Here is a 22,486-nt window from a genome sequence, read left to right as displayed (position 1 = left end):
TCAAGTGGATAAGTCAAGAACAACCTCAGAATACCTTTCGAATGATTTTAAACATTGCAATATTTTAATCAACACTTTTGAAATTTCGCCAATAGGACTTTATAATTTTTTCAATTTATCTCAAACTAAAATAAGCTGGCGTGACAATTTTAGATCTAGCTTAATCAATTCTGCGATGGCGTCTACTTACGCAATGTATTGTGACAGAAATAAAGCTTGACTCTAGTTTTTATATTATTTTATCATCTTTGTACACATTCCTAATGACGAGCTTTGATGTTAAATTATCCATTATTTTAATCTTTTAACTATTATAATAATTGATCATTTTATATTTAATTGTAATTTTCATTTATATTTTGGCTTTTGAAGAAATAAAACAGTTTTCATTATTATTATTATTATTATTATTATTATTATTATTGTTATTATTGTTAATATTATTATTATTATTTTTATAATAATTATACAAACGCCTTACTGCAGTCTCAATCAACAAAAGTCATTCAACAACTTCCCTCAACAAACGCCATACAACGATTCTCTCCAACAAATGCCATGCAGCAACCTTCTCTGGCAAACACCATGCAACAATTCTCTTCAACAAACGCCTCGCAGGAGTCTCCGCCAACAAAGCCACTTAAAACAGACAATTGGGCACCAAGTTCAGACAAAACCGCAATGCCGCTCGCAGGAGTCAAACTCCAGAAAAGCCACGCTCAATGGTTAGAAGCCAACACCCACTTCCAACTACAACGACACACTCTACCAAACTTCGACAATCTAAACAACTTCACTGTTGCATTTCAAACCATGATATACAACTACTTCGCAAAAAATTATGGTACAATCAAGCATAAAGTGGAATCTGACGTCAATAATAACCATCAAATTAGGTTATTAAAAAAAGAATTGAAGCACCTCAAGCAGCTGGGCCACGACAATCATCATTTCGATGCCAAAATAGGACTGGTGAGTAAACTGCTGCGATCGAAATCGGCATTGAAACAATCGGCTAACGCAAAAAAACAAGATACAACATCCCAGCTGAGACATCGATTCTGGTGGTATTGCAAAAAATTATTCACACCAGCTGAATGCCAGAGTCCTCAGTTCAATTCTACAACTTGCCATAACTACTTCAGCACTGTCCTAAATGAATACAGCCACAACAAATACCAGCTTCCAGGCTGGTTAGAAAAGCTCCCACCACCGTCTAAGCCATGTAACACAAACCCTTCCGGGTACAACGAGATTTCGTCAATAATCAGAAAATATAGAACGAGATCATCGCCCTGCCCTCTGGACCAGATCTCGATTATCCCGTTCAAAAAATGTCCCATACTCAGAACTATCCTACAACAATTATTAAGTCAGTGCTGGTCAATCTTCACGATTCCTACGTGCTGGAAAAATGGATTCACCATATTAATCCATAAGAAAAGTGACGCTGACAAACCGTCAAATTTTTGACCTATAACTCTGCAACCAACACTCTACAAGATTTTCTTATCATTAATAAATAATAGAATATATCAATATCTTGAAACTAACAAAATGATTAATAAAAACATCCAAAAAGGGTTTTACTCGAAGGTTGATGGTTTAACCGAACACACCCAAATGTTATCCCATATGATTAAAGATGCGAAAAGACACCAACGAACCATCATTATTGTTTTGTTGGATCTCCGCAACGCATTTGGGAAAGTTAGCCACAGCCTTATTTCGTCTACTCCCAGCCACCACCACATCCCGCCTCAGATAATCAACCTAATTAATTATATCTACAGCGATTATTCAATCACCGTTTCTGGCTGCGAAAGTTTAACCTCTCCAATCTCAGTAAGACGAGGAGTTCTCCAAGGCGATCCCGTCTCCCCATTACTTTTCAACTTATGTTTTAACCCACTGATGAGACTGGTTGAAAAGGACGAGTTTCAGCAGTGCGGTTATATGTGGGGACCTTCAGCCAATCTACACTACAGACCCTGGCTTCAGTTTGCTGATGATACCGCTATCATAGCAAATAGCACCGACAGCGCCCAAAAATTAATAGATTTAAACCAGGCGTGGTGTAACACAACCGGGATGTGCATGAGGATCGACAAATGCAATTCATTCGGCATGAGGAAAAGAAATGGCAGATATGAGCAATTCTCTCCTCGACTAACCATCGATGATAAACCAATTCCGCCGATTGAGGCAGATGGCCACTTCGTTTACTTGGAAAAAATATACGATTACGAAGGTTGCAATGTTGAAGCCAAAAAACGTCTGATTGACAAACTTAAACACATGCTGTCTATTATAAATAAATTAAATACTACACCGCAGATATATCTCATCGCAATTGGCTTTCGGTGATTTTCCGTTGACATGGATTGAGAACAGTTTAGACCCGTTGATCGCCGAATCAATAAGAGACTGGTTATCCTTGCCAGTCAGCAGCTGTGTGTCGGAGTACACTTCGCTCCCTTACAAATTAGGGGGATTAAATGTGAGATCGCTCAAACATTACATTGAAGCGTTGAGGGTTAAACTCCGCAACTACATGAAATCGCACATCAACAACGAAATAAATTGTTTGTGGATGGAATCTCACAACAGCTACATCAAAGTCGACAACATTCTTCCGAATTCAACTGACATAAAGCCGACACTTTCAAAGCTATCGACAGTCCAGCAAGACGTTGGTCTCGCACATCTGTCCTCACTGAAATGCCAAGGAACGATTCTCAAGTCAATCAAAGATCATATTTCGGCAACAAATATTTCTCGATGGTCGAAGTTCACTGCCAATCTGCCGGAGATTCTGTTCAAATTTGTCAGGAAAGCACTAATTCAACAGCTTCCGACAAATGCAAATCTCTCCAGATGGGGTAAGTCCTCGAATGCTCTGTGTCCCCTCTGCAACGCATTGCAGACCAACAAGCACGTGCTGTCTAATTGCCAATCTGCCGGAGATTCTGTTCAAATTTGTCAGGAAAGCACTAATTCAACAGCTTCCGACAAATGCAAATCTCTCCAGATGGGGTAAGTCCTCGAATGCTCTGTGTCCCCTCTGCAACGCATTGCAGACCAACAAGCACGTGCTGTCTAATTGCGGTTCCATTGCGGTTTCAAAAAGATACACAACACGTCACAACAAAATACTGTCCTTGATTTTGAAAACGATTAGATCGGTAGCAAAACCAGATATTACAATTTATGCCGATACGACCAGCGATGAATTCACTCCAGTATCGTTCCGTCATAATCGTCGTCATCATCGTCGTCGTTATCGTCCTCATCGTCATCATCGTCATCTTTTCTTTATCATCATCACCATTCGCGTCATCATCATCATCATCATCATCAAACAACCATTAAACTGATATATATAACTTCTTTCCAATATCATCATCATCATCATTATAATTATTATTGTCATTATTATTGTTATTATTATTATGACTATCTCTTGTAAATTTTATTTAGACTGAATAATTACGGCATTATCATACGCCATCTATTGCGACAGACATTCAAATGTATAATAACTATATTAAGACTGATTACATTTCTCGTTGTACGCATTTTATATCTATAATGGCGAGCATCGTAGACTACTTTCTCATTTTAATTCATTTTATTTTATTTTATTTCATTGATTATTTATTTCGCCCCTTTTTTGGAAAAAATAAAAGAGTTCCCATTATTATTATTATTATAAGCTCTAGATATCAAACCACAACAAAAACTTCCAATATTGCGATATTTCATTCCTTCGCAGCTCCAATTCGAATTCCGAAGCTATCATTTTGCACCAATTTGGATATCGTGCAACTTGAACAATTTGATAATAAATAATGTCAGAGAGTGGCTTTCTATGCCTATTAGCGGTTGTGTATCGCAAATTCTTTCGCTGCCAACGAAACATGGCGTAACAACATTGTGTCATTAAAAGAGACTTCAGAAAAAATAAAATTGAAAATCCGCAGCAATCTTAAAAACAACACTAGTGATGAAATTCAATGCCTATAGAGCGAAACAACTTCAAATTTCATCAAATCAGATAGCTCGCTGGACGAAACAGGCTCACTAAAGCTGTCTCTTAAGCTTCTGGAAGATGACAAAGTGAAATCGTGTCTCAACCACATCAGCGGACTGCAATCTCAGGGAATCATACTCAAAGCCATTGGCCAGCATGTAAGCCCAGCACAAATAACTTGCTGGTCCTGGTCCAAAACTACTGAGAAGTTATCCGGGGTACTTTACAGGTTCATAAGAAAATACCTGGTTCATCAATTGCCCACCAATTCAAATATGTTTCAATGAGGCAAAACTACGACTCCTTTATGTCCGCGTTCGCCAGACAAATAAACATGTCGTGTCTAACTGTTGTTCAACATCGGCACTGGCACGATACACCGAAAGACATAACAAAATATTGGCGATGATCATAAACAAGATAAAAGCTCAGGCTCCTATCGACTGTTGCATATTTGCTGATTTGGAATCGGAAAATGTACGCCCAATAACACAGTTGTTTCACACGCTACGACCTGATGTTGCTGTTCTGCAGGGTGGAAAAATAGAGGTGATCGAGTTGACGATATATCACGAGTCTAACTTACTTTCATCTAAACAATATAAAAGTGAAAAATACAAAAATCTGAAACAACATTTAAATAATAACTTTATAAACTGCTTCATAACAGTTAACACATTTGAGATATCGCCAATTGGTTTTTATAATAACTTGAACTTATCTATTTTTAAAACTACATGGCCAAATTATTTTAATGTAAAATTAATTAATACTGTTATTAGCTCGACATATAGTATTTACTGCATGAGAAACAATGCATAATTAAATATATCTTTCACTCCTATGCACTTGTAACGTCATCGAGCTTAGGAGGATCGTACATTTCATTAAAACTCAATTTTTATTAAACTTCATTTATTTGTCATTTCTTATTATTTTGAATTTTATTTTGTCGATTGAATAAATAAAATATGTTCACATTATTATTATTATTATTAAAAAATAAAGCCTGGGCAAAACCCCTTGCCCATAATTATAAAACAAATAACGGAAGAATTAACAAAATTATTAAAGATTAAACAAATATTAATGTACAAAATAATTTTAAAAATTCTTTATGATATTATCAAATACGTGAAATCAGCAGACAAGAGCAAATTCATTTCATTGTGATGTTTCGACATTAAAAAAAATTATCGAGTCTAATTTTAAATATTTCCAAAGATGGAGCATCAACAACTTTCTGCAGTCTTTCTTTGCCAATCGAGTACACAAGCTGAGATGATGACCTCTGAAGTGATTTCAGCTTGTCGGCTTAACTGAGGACAAGTATTTTCTGCAGTCTTTCTTTGCCAATCGAATACACAAGCTGAGATGATGACCACTGAAATTGATTTCAGCTCGTCGGCTTAAATGAGGGCAAATTGCTGGGTCTACCAGATTATGCAATATTTTATAAACAAGGATTAAGTCACCTCTGAGTTTACGATATTCAAGGGAAGGTAGATTTAGTTTTACTAATCTTTAGTGGTAATCTAGATTCTTGCAAGACTGAGGACCTTTTGTAGCTTTTCTTTGAACTCTCTATAAATCATTGATCAAGCCTTTCCTATAAGAATTCCAAACTTGGACAGCAAATTCTAGATGCGAACGAACTAAAGATTTGTAAATGCATATAAATGCGTCGTCAGACAGGAAACTGAAATGACGTGCTAGTATCCCCAACATGCAATTAGACTTCTTAATTTGTATCATGGCATGCTCTTTGAATAGCAGGTGACTGTCTATGATCACGCCAAAGTCAGGGATACTATCCACCAAAGGCAAGACATTAGGATTATTATCTGAGTCAGAAATGAAATAGTTCTTCGACAAACATCTTCCTATTGTCAATAGGCTGTATTTGCTGACATTGACTTTCAGCATCCACTTTTGGAACCATGATATTACGTTGTTTAATAAGCCTTGTAACACAACTCCATTTTGTGGCGAAAACATTGACTCAAAAACCTTAGCATTGTCTGCATACAGAAAAATATTGTTGCAAATTAAATAAATTTCGTTGATATAAATTACAAATAAAAGTGGACTAAGTACTACACCCTGCGGAACTCCGCTGGCAATAGGTCTGGAGTTTGATAACTGAAAATTTACATCAACACAGAATGTTCTATCACTAAGGTAGCTTTCTATCCATTTTATTATGTTAGCATGCATTTTGTACTTCTGCCACTTGAATAAAAGCCTAGTTTGTGAAATCGTGTCGAAGGTTTTTTCTAAATCGGTGTAAATGACATCAGTGCCCATACCCGACTCAAGTGATGCAGTTACCTCATCAATGAATTTCAAAAGTTGCAACGTGATTGATCGAGATGGAAGAAAAACATACTGTTTATTTGTGAACAGATGGTTACATAAAAAGTAATTTTTTATATGATCAGCTAATATTAATTCCATTATTTTACATCATATTGAAATAAGTGCGATAGGTCTTTAATTGTTCGGCAAACCTTTGCTATCTTTTTCGCAGAGGTATCATCATAGTTGACTTCCAGTCTTTTGCAACAATACCAGTATTTAACGACCCTTGAAAAAGTTGGCTAAGTAGTTTGGACGAGGTTGCTTTTGTCTCAAACAAAACTCTGGAATGAATTCCATCCGGGCCTGGTGACTGTTACTGTTGATTATTTTCATTTTTCATAAATCATTTTTTGCACTGATTATTAACTCTGACATACTCTCTTGGGGAATCATTGTGTTATTAAAAGAACCATCATATGTAAATGGCATATTTTTAACAAAAACGGAAGAAAAATAATTCGCCAAAATCTCATCTCTATCTTTGTCATCTGAAACAAGTATGCCATCATGGGACAATGAACCAATCCTATCTTTAATTAGAGTGAAATTTTTCACATGTTTCCAAAACATTTGGGGTTTGATTTAAAAACTCTTGCCACATCGTTTAAATGTTGAATGTGAAGTACCTTAGTTAATTTTCTCACCCTATCTTTTATAGACCTGAATGAACTCAAGAAATTGATACCGTACTTATATGTTTGCTTCCATAAAAAATTTCCCATTTTATTAATCTGAGTAGTTAAGGATTCATTTTGAATGCACCCTTTTTGTTCATGTTTTTTAATGGAACATTTTTTTAAATTCAGAAGGAAATCTTTAAATGTACTTCACTGTGATTCAATTGACAGTTTAGGATGAGTGCACAGCAAAGTAGCCAGAGCAATGTTGAGATCATCATTAAAATTAGAGTAGTCATAGCAATAGTCTCCAATGTCATAGCAGAGTTTCTTGTTAACTGACTGTTTCAGTTCAATAAAACCACTCATTTCAATCAAAAGAGTAGCGTGGTCACTTCCACCCAATAGTGCCAAGATAGATATGTTTTTGATAATATCCACATTCGTTACAACTAAGTCCAAAATATGTGGCTGTTGAGCACCACGAGCTCTAGTTGGTTCATTTATATGTTTCAACAAAAACCTATCATTAATCAAATTTAAAAACACATTATCTATTTTTGCTGATGAGCCATTTGAACTATGAAGATTCCAAATGATATCTGGGAAGTTAAAATCACCAAAAAAAACATGAAGACCTGGTAATTTTAAAAATTCATCTAGGAGCTGTAATAATAAATCATTGTTTGCTTCAGAGCTGCCAGGGCTACGGTACAAAGATAAAATATTCAGATTTTTAGATTTTGAAGATAGTTGAACACACAAATATTCTTGAAGAAATGATGACAGAAAAACTTCTTTGATAGGTAGATTTTCACAAAAATAAATCAATAAGTCACGGCAGCCATTTGAAGAAAAAATCTTTGAAATTAATTGATATCCTTTCAAATGAAATTCAAACAAGCACGGTGGAAATTAATTAAATATTAATGAATGGGTAGACGACTTAAGTTGTCGCATGTTGGCCGGCGAGATGGCTTAGTGGTTCAAATGCTCGCTGAGTCAAACATCTCAATGGCTATCATATACTCAGCGTATATGATGCGGTGCTTGCGCGTGCACATAAATACATGTGTATGTCGTGTGAAAAGGATAAACAGCCTTTTATGGCTGCTCAAATCAATGGTTGAAGATATGAAGAATATAATAAAAGTTATACAGATTATATATCTGTAACATTGTAAATGGTTCTGCGTATGTCAGAGCTGCAATAATTAAGACAAAAAAAATTTGTTTATGTGGGGTAAAACTACAACTTCCTCATGTCCACTTTGCAAAATTTGACAAACAAATAAACATATATTGTCAAACTGTGGTTCAACATTAGCTTTCACGAAATACACGAACAAACACAGTAAAGTGTTCGCGCTGATCGTAAAAGAGTTAGTCACAAGCTCTGACTGACTGCTGCCTATCGCTGAGTCAAACATCTCAATGGCTATCATATACTCAGCGTATATGATGCGGTGCGTGTGCACATAAATACATGTGTACGTCGTGTGAAATGGATAAACAGCCTTTGTGGCGAAGATGGCTGCTTCAAATCAATGGATGAAGATATAAAGAACATAATAAAAGATATATAGATAATATATCTATAACATTGTAATTGGTTCTGCGTATGTCAGAGCTGCAATAATAAAGACCAAAAAAAAGAATACGAATTATTAACGGAAGAATTTATATATTTTGCATTATCACTACCCACGTGCTTCCTAGCAGTCCTTTCATCCTGAAAATATAGGCATTTTCTACACCATCTACACTTTCTTTTTCCATAGCCTCCGAAATCAATTTAGATCATTGTCTATTTTTTCCATATACTTATAATTTATCTATACTGACTCTCGAACGCACTCGCGCGCATTTTCAGTGCACTTTAGTGTCTGTTTTTATTTTTTAGCTTCCTTGAACAATTAATCATTTATCAAATTTTACAATTTTTAAAGGTTTATAGTTTATAAGTGAATATTTTTTCATTTTTCAAAAATGTTACTCATTTTAATTATTTTTTTTTTCATGCATTTGCACAATATTTCAGCATATTTAGTATCTTTTTTCTGGTTTCATATACAGCCAGGCTGATTTGAGATCGTCATGCTTGACAGGCTTTTCCCTGATTTCTTCTAAACTAAATATTATTGAGTTTTGAATCTATTTTTTTCTTCGTTCATTTTCATTGTGTGTTTATGTGTTTATTTAGAATCTCTTCAATATTCTTCATATTATATGAAAATTCAGTTACCTTCATTTTTGACTGGTACTTCAATATTTCAACAATGGACATTTATGTTGTCCTGTAAAGTAATTGTACCAATCTTTCGAACTGTTCTATCTGACTTAATATATTTACCATTACATTTCAATTATCTACTTTTATCATGTTTCTTATTTCTTTTATTATCCCAGCATTACCATTTTTAACAACCTTAAGTCTGATTCACTATTTCATTTTTAGACTCACTATGTAACGGTCATAAATTTTTTCTATAAATCTTTACGCCGTGTGAATCGCACGACGACCGTGATCTTGCTAAGCTGCAATAAATCGTGCGAACGAAAAAATAAGTTTTAAACATTTTTTTATTCCGAATATTACCTAAACAAGTATTTGTGAACATTTCCGTTACATAAAACTAAAAGTAATTAAATTTTTATATAAAACTTTTTGTTTGTTTATTGTATATTCCTTAAACTAATCTATCTATCAATTAGTCTGTCATTCAATCAGTTGGTTTTTGAAGCAATGTTCAACAGTTTACAGATAGGTCTTGAGATTCGCTCTGAACTTTGTAAGTGCTGGAGAAATAGTAAGAGAAGGAGGTAAAGACTTCCGGAGAAAAGGGCCAAAAAAGCATTCGCAGATTTAGCTTAAAACTCTTTAATACGGCGTAAAAAGAAGTAAAAATAAGAAGACAATCGTGAATCGGGGTGTTTAGGTTCAATTAATATATTTTATAAGTACTTAAATAATTTAGGTTGAGGTTTGTAAATTAATGTGCAAATTTTAAAAATTATTCTATGTTCTATAGGTAGCAAATGCAAGAGAACAAGATATGGAGATATATGAGAAAAGAAAGTAGCACCCGCAACTAAACGAACAGAAGAATTAAAAGTTTAACTCAAAGGATAGAGTGTAGAGTAGAATCAGGAAAAGGTTGAAAGGGAAATTAACTTGAGAAGTAGAATGCAAATTATATGCTCTTAATAACTTAATTTTATTTACAAAAAAGTCATTGCTTACGAAAAGTCATTATTTTCTTTGGCAAAAGTTCATATTCCTTCAGTTGTGAGCAGGACAGAGACAGAATAGGACGAGGACAAAACAGAACAGCTATAAAACAGAACATTTATTTTAGAATTTATTTATTCTTCAGCACTTTCATTTATTTATTTGCAGATAAAGCCGTTTTATCACTTAAACACTGACAATTTTTATCCTGTTCTGTTTTATCCTTTTTGTTTTGTCTTGTCAGTACAAGAACCACAAAAACCGATAGATTGTGACAAATGTTTCAATTTAAGTTGTTTTAAAGCCATGGAACCAAGTTTTATTATGATTTGTTATGAACCCAAGTTTAAAATACCAAGCGAGAGAGCCGTGTCTGTGTCTAAATGTTTTTTTTTTTAACTTTTTCGAATCCTTTATTTTTTGAGTATTTTTTAGCTAGTTTGCAAATTCAGAGTTTGTGCACTAAAGTTTAATAACGAATCAATATAAACCTAAAAATTCATTCATAAATAAAAATTACATTTTGACCTAATGAATAAAATATATATTTAGTAACCTGACGTTCAAATGGTGTTTTTCAATGTTCATCCATTATTTAAATCATAGAATTGTTATTAATTAAAAAATTAAATATTTTCAAAATTTGATAAAAATGTATTTCAAAATGAAATACCGAATATAAATTTTTTGAAAATGTTACATTAAGGCTACCAAAATCTGAAAATGACTCAAACTAAATAAAACAAATAATTAGAACTGATTCAAAACTTAACGGCTGTATACAAACTAACCAAATTAATTGCATAAATTAAGTTTTTTTTATATATTCTTAAAAAATAAGTTTATTAATTTTATGGAAAATATAATGTATAGAAAAAAGTATTAAATAATTGTGCAGATATAGCTATTTATAATTGTTTTTAAAAATTTCATAAATTTTACTCATTTTTTTATTTGTTGTAAATTTTAATTTTCCATATGTTATTTTTTATTTTTCAGGCATGCCATCTCAATGCAAACTTCTGTTATTTGACAACTGCTTAGTAATTTTTTTGAGGCGTACAAAATCATTTTCTGCCAAATACATTTCATAATCGAATTTTAGAGTAATAAACGTGAATAAATATTATGATCGCTATTTTGTTTATATCATTTTTGACAGGCTTTGTTGTATTCTTCCACAAAATTATTAGATTTGCATTATTTAGACGGGTCACTCGTCGGTGCAAATCTATTTGATGCAATTGTTCTTTGATTCGTTGATTAGTGTTTAAGAAAAAAAATCCTATTTACTTTTGTTTACAGATAGTTATTAAAAAATTATTTTTAATTAATTGTTTTGTTTAAAACTTTGTAAACTATTGCAGGAATATTTTTTGTCCTACCATGCATAGAAAGTTACACAAAAGTTGATTTAAGGACAGTTTCATTTGATGTGCCGCCACAAGAGGTTACTTTCCGAAATCAATCAACCTTACGTTATTGTATTTCATTTTTTACATGTTCTGATTTATCGACAAATAAATAATTACTTAATACAAGCCATAAAATTTGTTGACCGTTTTTGTATTCATTCTATTTAAAACTTGTAAGTATATGTAACCTCTAAAACTGAATAGCACTGTGAATAATGATTTATCGGATTTGGAGTTAAAAATATATATAACGTCAAAACTTTTTGGTCAAAATTCTATTTAAACGCTATAATTATATTTCTATTTCAAAATTCTAAAAATAAGTAGGTGGATATAAGATAATACCAATATTTGATAACATATTACATTGAAAATGGTAAAGGATAACCGAAAAAAAGCTTTTTCTATATAATATAAAAATTAATAAAAATGTGATTAGAAATTTTGTTTTTTATATAAGTATGTTAAAAAAATTAAACTATGGTACAAAATATTGAAAACCTGATCCAAAAACTGATCAAAGTTGAGAATTCAGTTATATTTGTTGGTAACTGTATATATGACAGTCTCATCCCTAATTTTATAAATAACAAATCACAGCCTGACAATGTCACTGAATTGAAACTACAAAAAGAAAGGATCAACAACATTAAAAATAAATTGAACACTAATAATGGAACATGGATGATAACAAAGATCAATGATATTTTAAAATCTAATATTAATAATTGCATGGATAACATTATCAACAATTTTAAGAAAATTAGCAAACTAAAAATGGTAAAAAATTAGTCAATTTCAAGAATACAATTCCAAATAGACATGACCGATTTATAAATTTATGTAATTATGATCTGGTCCAGGATAAAAAATTTTTCTGAATTTAGGCATTAATTGTCAATACATGAAGAAGCCAATGAAATTGAGAAAAATATTGAGATTGAGAAACTCATGAACGAATTACTAGAATAAGAAAAAAAACAAGTTGAGTTGAATAGTAATGTTGCTTTCGAACTAGCAGCTGAATGAAGGAAAGAAAGAGAATCGCATATAAAAGCAAATGTTACTTAACGATCGACTAAAAAAGCAGGAGAGTGAAAAATAATAAAAACGTTATAATAAAAAACAATCATGGCACAAATATAAGTTTTGATGAAAAAAAATTATTTAAAAAAAAACAATGAGCAGAAAAAAAGATCAAAATTATGGTAAAAGACCTAACTAAAAGCAAAATTAAATGGCATTATTAAATAAATTATTTAAACTGCCGAAAATAAGCCCATAATTGATTAGTGAATATGAACCACACTCCATGTAAAAACACACAAAAATGATAACCCATCAAGGCCTATAATCAGCAAAATACCACCATCAACATGCCTAGTTGCTAAAATACTCAACAGTTTAATTTCTGCATACACGCCTTATAGGTATAATTTGAAATCTAGCAAACAATTTATTGATTTTCTATCCACCTTCATGCCAAGCTTCTTAAAATTTGTACGATGGAAAAACCTTTCTATACTCTAGATAACAAGCCATGCAAACAAAGGTTTGATGTTTTAATGGGTTCTCTATTGAGTGTATTGTTTGCTAATTTTTACTAATTTTGTTTACTAATTTTTAATATCAAAACTTCGGTTTACACCAAACCAACCAAAAAAAGAATATGTTTAAACGGAAAGAGTGAAGGTTGAAACACGCATTTAAAAAGCACGATTTTGTCATCGGTCAACTTTGCCTTTACACATTGCACAGGTTTAGACGATGGGACAAAGAATTGAAGAGAGCGACCGAACTGTTAATTAATAATGGTTATAAAAAATCACTTATCGAATTTATAATCTTTAAAATGAGAGCAACAAGATAATAGCAATTAACAACTGGAAATAAAAGTATAATAATATATTATAAAAAATTATGTCCCCTTCTTTTTAAAACGAATGAACAAATATAAAAAAACATAGTTAGAATGACAGAATAGTTAGACGGTTAAAATCGATAGTAATGACAAATTACAATATAGAACTTACTATACCAACAAAAGAATTTCTTTCCTTGTTCTTAAAAATAACTGTAGTAAGAATAAGTGTCAATAATGAAAAGTAGTCATCTTATATATTTCTTTAATTGTCGTATCGGTGAGTGCAGGCATCGAAATTCAGAATATAACTGATCCACTACTATTACTTTGGCACGGAGATTTACTATGCATATGCATAAACATAGGGGTGCAAAAAACAATTATTTAACCGATAACCACGGAACAGCCATTTTTAGAGAAATACTCAACAATAACACAAAAATACTACTGTATCGAAACAGGCGTTCGTTTCAACTTAAATATGCAAAAATACTTTTTATAAAGAAAGAGAACCCTATAATAAATATTTAACAAAATGCAGTAACTTTGCTATCGACAAAAAAAATACTAATAAAGAGAAAAAATGGAAATGATTGAAATGATTTTTGGAGCCAATAAATTATGAAGATATATATACATATATGAGGCAACCAATATTCGATAACATATTCTGTATAAAATAAAAATGAATAGAAGAGTAGTTAAACAATTTTTTATATAAATAAGTTAAAATACAATGATAAAGATACAGCACGAAATATTGAACAACTGAACCAGAAACAGTGCAGATATTTTTTAATTATTGTATGTACGACAGTATCAATCCTAATTTTATATATTATATATATATATATATATATATATATATTACAATATTCTATAAATTCTACCGAATGTTTAGCATTAATGTGTTTGTAGTTCGTTTTTTCGATTTTTCTTACTATAGTTTTTTGGAGAACGTTTAGTTTATTAAAATTCAAAATAAACTTATTTTCCGAATTTATGCTGCAAATAAAGCCACATTTCGATTCCGAATGAATCATCATCAGTGCAATTTGATTTATATAGAAAAATGTTTACTTTGTCAAAGTGAACTTAGATGGAAATTAGGTGTCAGATTTCTTCATTGGCTGGTCATCTTCGTTGGTTTCCTTTTCTTCATCGATTACATCATATTCTTTTTTATCATTATTTACAATGCTAGTTTTTATTACTTCTTTGTTTTCATTGTTGATTAAGCACCGGATTGGGAGTGAGATTGTCATTTTTTGTTGTATATTTATTTTTGGTTTATTGATGCCAATTAGGACTGCTTTTGCAGTTTTAAGATGTGTGTAGTTGGTGTTCTGGTATTTTACTTTGATGTTGCTGTCGAGAATTTCACGACTTATAGAGATTGAGTGTGTTGAGTCCAAATGAGATTTGATAGCACTCTGTTTAGGCATCGTAAGCCTTCTAGTCAGTGAGGTAGTAGTAATCTAGATATACGAGTCATGTTGACGTGCACAGCCATCAAAGAGGCAATTAAATTCATATATTACGTGATTATGCTTTAACATAGAGTTATCTCTAAGTCTATAATTGTTTTTCAGTATCAGGTGAAACGTCTTTTTATTGTTGTAATAAATTCGGAGTTTAACTTTATTATTTGGGTTGGTTGGTGTGACATTTTTATTGACGATATGTTTAAGAATAGCTTCATCTACTTTGTATGCAGTTGACATATGATTTCTGTAATACAAGATGATGACGTTATTTTGTTTGTTGGTATTAGGAAGGTTATTGTTGTGTAGTAATTTGCCTTTAACAATCTTTTCAATAAAATAAGTCTTATATCCATTGTTTACAAGCAGGTTGGTGACTCTTTTTAATTCAGCGTCGCAATTTTCAATATCGGAAAAGTGTGCGAATGCCCGGTTTACAAATGATTTTATTGGGCTGTCTTTAAATTGTTCGGTACATTCTCTTTGTCCATTCAAACAAATTCCTGTATTTGTTTCTTTGACATAGACCGTAGTTACGAATCGTTCTTTGCTACGGGTGAATAACACATCGAGGATAGATAATCGTTGTTTCTTTTCAATTTCAATGGTAAATCTTAATTTTGATTAGTTTAAGGTACCAAGAAATTTGGTGATTTGTTCAAGATTGTAATAGGAGACAAAGATATCATCAACGTATCTAGCGTAGATATTTGGTTTTAAACTTGCAATATTTTTGAAGGTCTTATTCTCCATATGTCCTAGGTAAAAACTGGCAAATAGGACGCCGACGGGGGATCCCATAGCGACACCGTCGATTTACTTGTAAAGTTTGCCTGTGGGACTGTAGAATGGTGCTTCGGTAGTGTAAATTTGAAGAAGGGACTTCAGTTGTGCTTTCGGTATGTTCAATGGAACCATGTCTGAGTGGTAAACGGTGTTGATAATTAATTAAGGCAAAGGTGATCTATTGAACTGTTCATCATATAGGGGTATACGTCTGTTAGAACACTCCCTGAAAATTGTCGAAAAAATCATTGAGAGAAGATTAACGTCGTGCATCACAATCGGAAATTATCAATTTGGTTTTCTAGCGGAGAAATCAACAATTGATGCAATTTGCATCCTTCGGCAACTGCAAGAAAAGTACCTCGCAAAGCATCAACAACTATCAAACATTTTTGTAGACCTTGAAAAAGCATTTGATCGAGTTCCCCGTGAAGCAATCAGGTGGAGTCTACGTCGACAACTCATTCCAGAATATCTTGTTCGACTTGTGATAGAAATGTATACAAATACTAAGATTCTTGTCAGCACAACGGTTGGAAACACAGATGCATTTGACATCGGCGTTGGAGTTCACCAAGGCTCGATTCTCAGTCCACTGTTATTTATAACTGTGATGGAAGAAATCACATAACCAATACGCACTGGTGACATTTGGAATCTAGTATATGCTGATGATATCGTTTTAACAGAATGCAGCACAGATGTTTGAAGATTGGAACACCAGACTCGCCGATCATGGATTCAAAGTCAACATCAGCAAAACCAAAGCAATGAACACTGGTGAACCCATCCAATCCACAGCTACTTGACGATGGCCCTGTTGAGTTTGTAAAGCTGGTGTAGGTAACAATTCAATCAAGTGTCAGCAGTGTAACCAGTGGTGTCACAAACGTTGTTTAAAAATAATTGGTACTTCATCTAAAGTGTCCAATTTTGTTTGTCCTGCTTGCATCAATCCACAACAACAAATTCGAAATAGCACTGTTTTTGAAGCCATTAAAATAGAGAAAGTCACATCGTTTCAATATCTAGGGGATGTTCTAGATTGTACTGGAACAGCTGAAGCTGCCGTTCGAGCACGCATACGTGCAGCCTGGAATAAATGGCATCTCCTTGCCTCTATATTGATGCGGCGTGACTTCCCACTACCACTACGATCAAGACTTTATAAATCTGTGATACGTCCGGTGTTGTTATATGGTGCAGAAACATGGCCAATGACAACCAAACTGGAACAACAACTTCAACGAACCGACATGAAAATGCTCCGATGGATGCAACGAATTAGTCTGAAGGACCACATCAAATCTACCAAAATTCTGCGTCGTGCTGGTTTAGATGATATAAAAGATGAATGCCGGCAACACCGTCTGCGGTGGTTTGGTCATGTCAAACGAAGTGTAAAGAGAGCCATAACTTCTCTTGCAGAAGGCCGTCCAAAGAAGTCCTGGTCGCAAACAATCGAGCAAGACATGAAACCTCTAAATTTAAATGAAATGGATACAAATGATCGTATAATTTGGCGCAAAATTTTCAAAAATTCAACACTACTTTCAACATTGTTCAACTTTTTTATATTTCTTTTTAATTTATTAATTTCAGAAAAATTAGACATTTTATTGTTTTTTAAAAAATTTTTATTAAATAAATTTGCAAATAGCTATTTCGAGTTATAAATAACTCATCTTCAGTGCATTATATATAAGGTATGTAAGATATTTGATATAAAGGAACAAGTAATTATTAATTTATATAAATTATTTATTTAAAACAGAAAACCAATAAAATAAATTTAATAACTATAAACAATATAAAACGCGATTTTTAAAAATTTTAACGGCAAGATTGTTTATATTATGGTTGTTAAGGTAAATATCAACGCTCAGCCGAGAAGCGCGAATTAATTTATTTAATTAACTACATATTATTAATATTATTTTGACAATATTTGAAAACGTTATTATTATTATTATTATTATTATTGTTAACGTTATTATTATTATTATCATCGCTGTGGTTCTTCTTGCTTCTTGTGATGATGTTCCATTTGCAAGTGATATTTGCGCTGTGGGTTGTGGCGTTGGTATCTACAGTGTTGGCACTGTTGTTGTTGTTTTTGTTGATGCTGTTGTTGTTGATGTTGTTGTTGGTGTTGTTGATGTTGTTGTTAGGGTTGTCACTATTGATGATGTTCCAATTGCAACTGATATTTGCGCTGTGGGTTGTAGCATTGGAATCTACAGTGTTGGCACTGTTGTTGTTGTTATTGTTGATGTTGTTGTTGGTGTTGTTGATGTTGTTGTTAAAGTTGTCACTATTGGTATGATTGTTGTTTACATCATCAATATTGTTGATGATAACATTGTTATAATTATTGCTGTTGTTGTAATTGTTGTTGTTATAATTATAATGATTGTTGTTTTTATTTAGTAGTCTATTTGAAGGTAGAATGTTGTTAGACTGTACTTGAATGTTCATGGAGGGATTTTTGTTTTGTATGAAAATTGATTCAGCTATTTTCAGGTTTGTGATGTTGTTATTGCAATAAACTATTTGCGTGTTATTTAACATTTGTCGTGTTATAGTGATGTTATGCTGTTGTTGATAATGTTGCTTAATTGTTCCATCTTGTAGATGCATGGTCAAACGTCTTGACAATGTGGTAGTTGTCATTCCAATATATGAAGCATTGTTGCGGTGCGAACATTCACCGACGGAGCATTTATATTCATGTATTAGATGACTTTGTTGTAGTTGAGTAGTTGCAGGAAGGCAATTATTTTTCATGATTAGAAGAGTGAAATTAATAAATTAAAAAGAAATATAAAAAAGTTGAACAATGTTGAAAGTAGTGTTGAATTTTTGAAATGTCGCGTTAACAACAGTCTGTTGTTAACGCGACATTTAACATATATATATATATATATATATATATATATATATATACATATATATATAATATATACATATATATATATATATGTAAATTATATTTCATATAATTATCTATGTATTTCTATTCTGTGCTTGTAAATTAGGTTTCATACTTTGGTATCATCTTATATATAAATGCAAATAGCACGTGGTTATATTTTATTATTGCACGTGGTTATATTTTATTATTGTTGGCTTTGTAAACGATCCTGAAATTTAATTTTTCTATTTTTGGTTGGTTATTCATTTATAATTTCTGTAATATTTCATATTGTTTCAATTGATTTTATTTATGTTCTTTATTCACTCATTTGGATTTTCTATTTTAGATTAATAAATCAGGTTATTCGAAAGCAAACTTATAAATTAAATTCCAAAAAAAGATGGCTTCAAAAACAAGTAAGTTGTATTTTCACATTATTAAAAGAAATAATGAAGAATTTGAATTAGCGGGCATATCGGAAAAAAAAAACATGGTATGTCCTACCTGAAGAGAAGAAAGATTTAAGTTTGCACGAAGCTCTATCTACAAAGCCGGCAATAATCAATACAATTAATTCTATCAAACCTATCAACGGTTATCGCAAAATTTGCATCAAACTCGATGATGAATTGAGAAAAGAATATTACGACGAATACGAAAATCTATGTTTTTTAGATAACATGTTAGAAAAAAAAATTATTTATAATAAACATAGAGATGAATCATATAACAATTTTTTAAATGAAGGAATTAAGGAATTAAAAGCTAAGCTAAGTCTGAATGATAACTTTAAGCTGCATGACGTTGAAAAAAAATTATTCTGGAAAAATTCAACAAAAAGCAAAACCCTACTGAATGGATAGAGAAATTTGAAAATGAATGTAGAAGACATAAAATACTAAATCCTACTAATGTCATAGAAGCATTACGCTTCTTTTTATCTGGGTCACCGAAAGATTGGTACGAATCAAATTTAAAAAAGATCGGCTTAACTAATTGGTCAGAATGGAGAAAGTCCGTTCTGATCATTTTTGCAGATAGAGGTTGGAAAAAAATAAGAATCGCATATAATTACAAATATTTAGGCGGTTCTTTAATAGACTATGCCTTAGCGAAGGAAAACCTATGTTTAGAAATTGAAATGTCGAGAATAAACATGATCGTTATGGGCCTTCCAGTAGAAATACACAACCAGCTTGATAGAGAAGAAATAACGACCATTGAGAAACTGTTCAAAAAACTAACAAAAATTGGTGAATACGTTTCTAACATCAAGCCGAAATATGACAATAAATTTTTAAGTAATGAAATACCATACAACACGGATGTCAAGAAAAAGCAACTTTATCAACACAAACAGAGATATGAAAATGTAGACAAAGAAATTTTGGTACCAAAATACAAAGTAGAAGCAAAGACAAATAATACTCTAAATAAACAAAATCAAAGATATGAAAATAACACTCTAAATAAAGAAAATTTTGTTAGACCAAATTTTATCAGGTCAGAGAAGAATAATAATACCACAGCAAATAAACCATGTTTTATGTGTGAAAAATTGGGCTGGAAAAATCGATACCATCCAACAAATGAATGTAGAAATAAGACTCTTTACTCATCAAAAAGAGAAATTAATGTTCATGATATTAACTACCAAACAGATGACGAAGCACATATGATGAAAATTGAAATTGACAAGAAATCTTTAAACTAGAAAGCCCGGGAAAATTGAATGCACTGATAAGAGTAAACGTAATAATCGATAATAAATTAAAAGTTAAAGCGGTTTATGATAGTGGATCAAATATAAGTCTAATAAATAGGAAAATCATCGATATTTTAAAACTAGGCTTAATGAATAATAAAAGTACTTTCAAAACTATCAGTGGGTTTAATTTTAGTTCGGCCCGGGCAAATATAGTTGTTTAGGTTGGTAATTTAACGGATAATTTAAATACATACGTAGTCAAAAATAACAATTTTTCCTATGACCTATTACTGGGTCTAGATGCAATAAAAAAGTTCAAACTAATTCAAGATGATAATTTTAACATTTTACAAAGAATTAATAAAAACAAGATCATCAAAATAGAAGAAAGAGATAAGATGAATAACAATCACAACATGGTTAAATCAGATGAACTGACTGACAACCAATTTAATCTACAAAAGGCAGAAAAAAATAATTTAATTAAAATTTCAGAAGTCAATTTTAACGAAAATATGAATAATACAATGTGTGAAAATTTAGGCCACATTGAAGATAAAAATAGAAGAAAAGATATTTTAAATTTAATAAACAAGTACAAACATGTTTGCAAAAGATAAATATGATGTAGGAAAAGTGAAGTCAAAAGAAGCAGAAATAAAATTAACCAGAGATAAATATGTAACAGCAAGACCATATAAATGTTCCATAGTTGATGAAGAGGAAATCAAGACTCAAGTCAAGAAGTTATTAGAAGCTGATTTAATTGAAGAATCGGAATCCCCTTATGCCTCGCCAGTAACTCTTGCTTTTAAAAAAGATGATGGTCGTCGGACAAGACTTTGCATTGATTTAAGACGATTAAATAAATTAGTAGTTCCTGAATGCTATTCATTCCCTACTATTAATGATGTCATAGATAAAGTACCAAATTGCAAATATTTCACTGTACTTGATATAAATTCTGCATTTTGGTGTATATTATTAAAAAATGAAGATAGAGAAAAGACTTCATTTATCACTAAGTATGGAAAATTCATGTTTAAGGTTTTACCCTTTGGTCTTAAAAATTCTCCAGCAATTTTTCAACGTATTCTATCCAATATAATAAGAAGAAATAATCTGGACAATTTTTGCATTAACTATACTGATGACATACTTATATTTTCACGCTCTTGGGAAGAACACATTATTCATATTGAAAAAACTCTACAAATTATCACAGAAGGTTTAAATAAAGTAGCACCAGCCCAAGAAAATTTAATCGCCATCAAGAATCTTAAGAGACCAACAGATAAAACAGGAGTTAGAAGTGTGTTAGGATCTATTAACTTCTACCTTAAATACATCGAAAATAGTGCTCAAAAATTTGAACCACTGCATAAGCTCTTGAAAAAAAATGTTAAGTTTCATTGGTCCCAAGATTGTGAAGATTCTTTCAACTTGATAAAAGAATATTTATGTTCTCAGCCAATCTTAGCCATTTACGATAAAGCCAAAGACACTTATATTGAAACTGATGCCAGTTATAAAGGAATGGGAGCTACTTTGAAACAACTACATCCTGATGGTATGTTACATCCTGTCGCATACTTCTCAAGAAAATTATCAGAAAAAGAAAATGAACATCATCCATCTTGAATGCAAAGCTATCAAAGACGCAATAAAATACTGGCAATATTATTTGATTGGTCGTGAATTTGTTGTTTGTAGTGACCACAAACCTCTAGAGAATCTAAAAACGAAAAGTAGAACAGATGAAATATTGGGCGATTTAGTGCACTATTTGTCTCAATTCAACTTTAAAATTATTTATAAGAAAGGAAAGGAAAATATAATGGCTGATTTACTTTCTCGATCACCAGTATTAGAATATTTTGAAAATGAGAATGCAGTCCAAGTTGTAAATTTAATTGAAAAACCTGAAATTCTTCAGGATCAAAATGATAACATGACTGAATTAAAAAGTGCCAAGAAGATTGAAAAACGCCATGGTATTATTTACAAAAAATTGAAGGACAAATCAAGGATATATGTTTCTGATAAATTTGGTTTAAGAATAATAAAAA

General features: G+C 31.8%; 1 protein-coding gene across 1 annotated transcript in view; it reads left to right on the top strand.

Moving 5' to 3' along the window:
• HELRODRAFT_71395 (hypothetical protein) overlaps positions 1-22,486 on the top strand; it is a gene marked incomplete at both ends in the record, with an annotated part of 67,201 nt that overhangs the window by 28,281 nt on the left and 16,434 nt on the right. The window contains one exon of the mRNA XM_009012001.1: positions 11,611-11,693. Within this exon, the coding sequence (XP_009010249.1) occupies positions 11,611-11,693 (83 nt within the window). The remainder of the gene's footprint in view (positions 1-11,610; positions 11,694-22,486) is intronic.

The sequence above is a fragment of the Helobdella robusta genome (assembly GCF_000326865.2).
Source record: "Helobdella robusta unplaced genomic scaffold HELROscaffold_10, whole genome shotgun sequence".
Taxonomy (NCBI): Eukaryota; Metazoa; Annelida; class Clitellata; order Rhynchobdellida; family Glossiphoniidae; genus Helobdella; species Helobdella robusta.
Note: the sequence above shows the minus strand (reverse complement) of the source record. Positions and strands in the feature narration are given on the sequence as shown.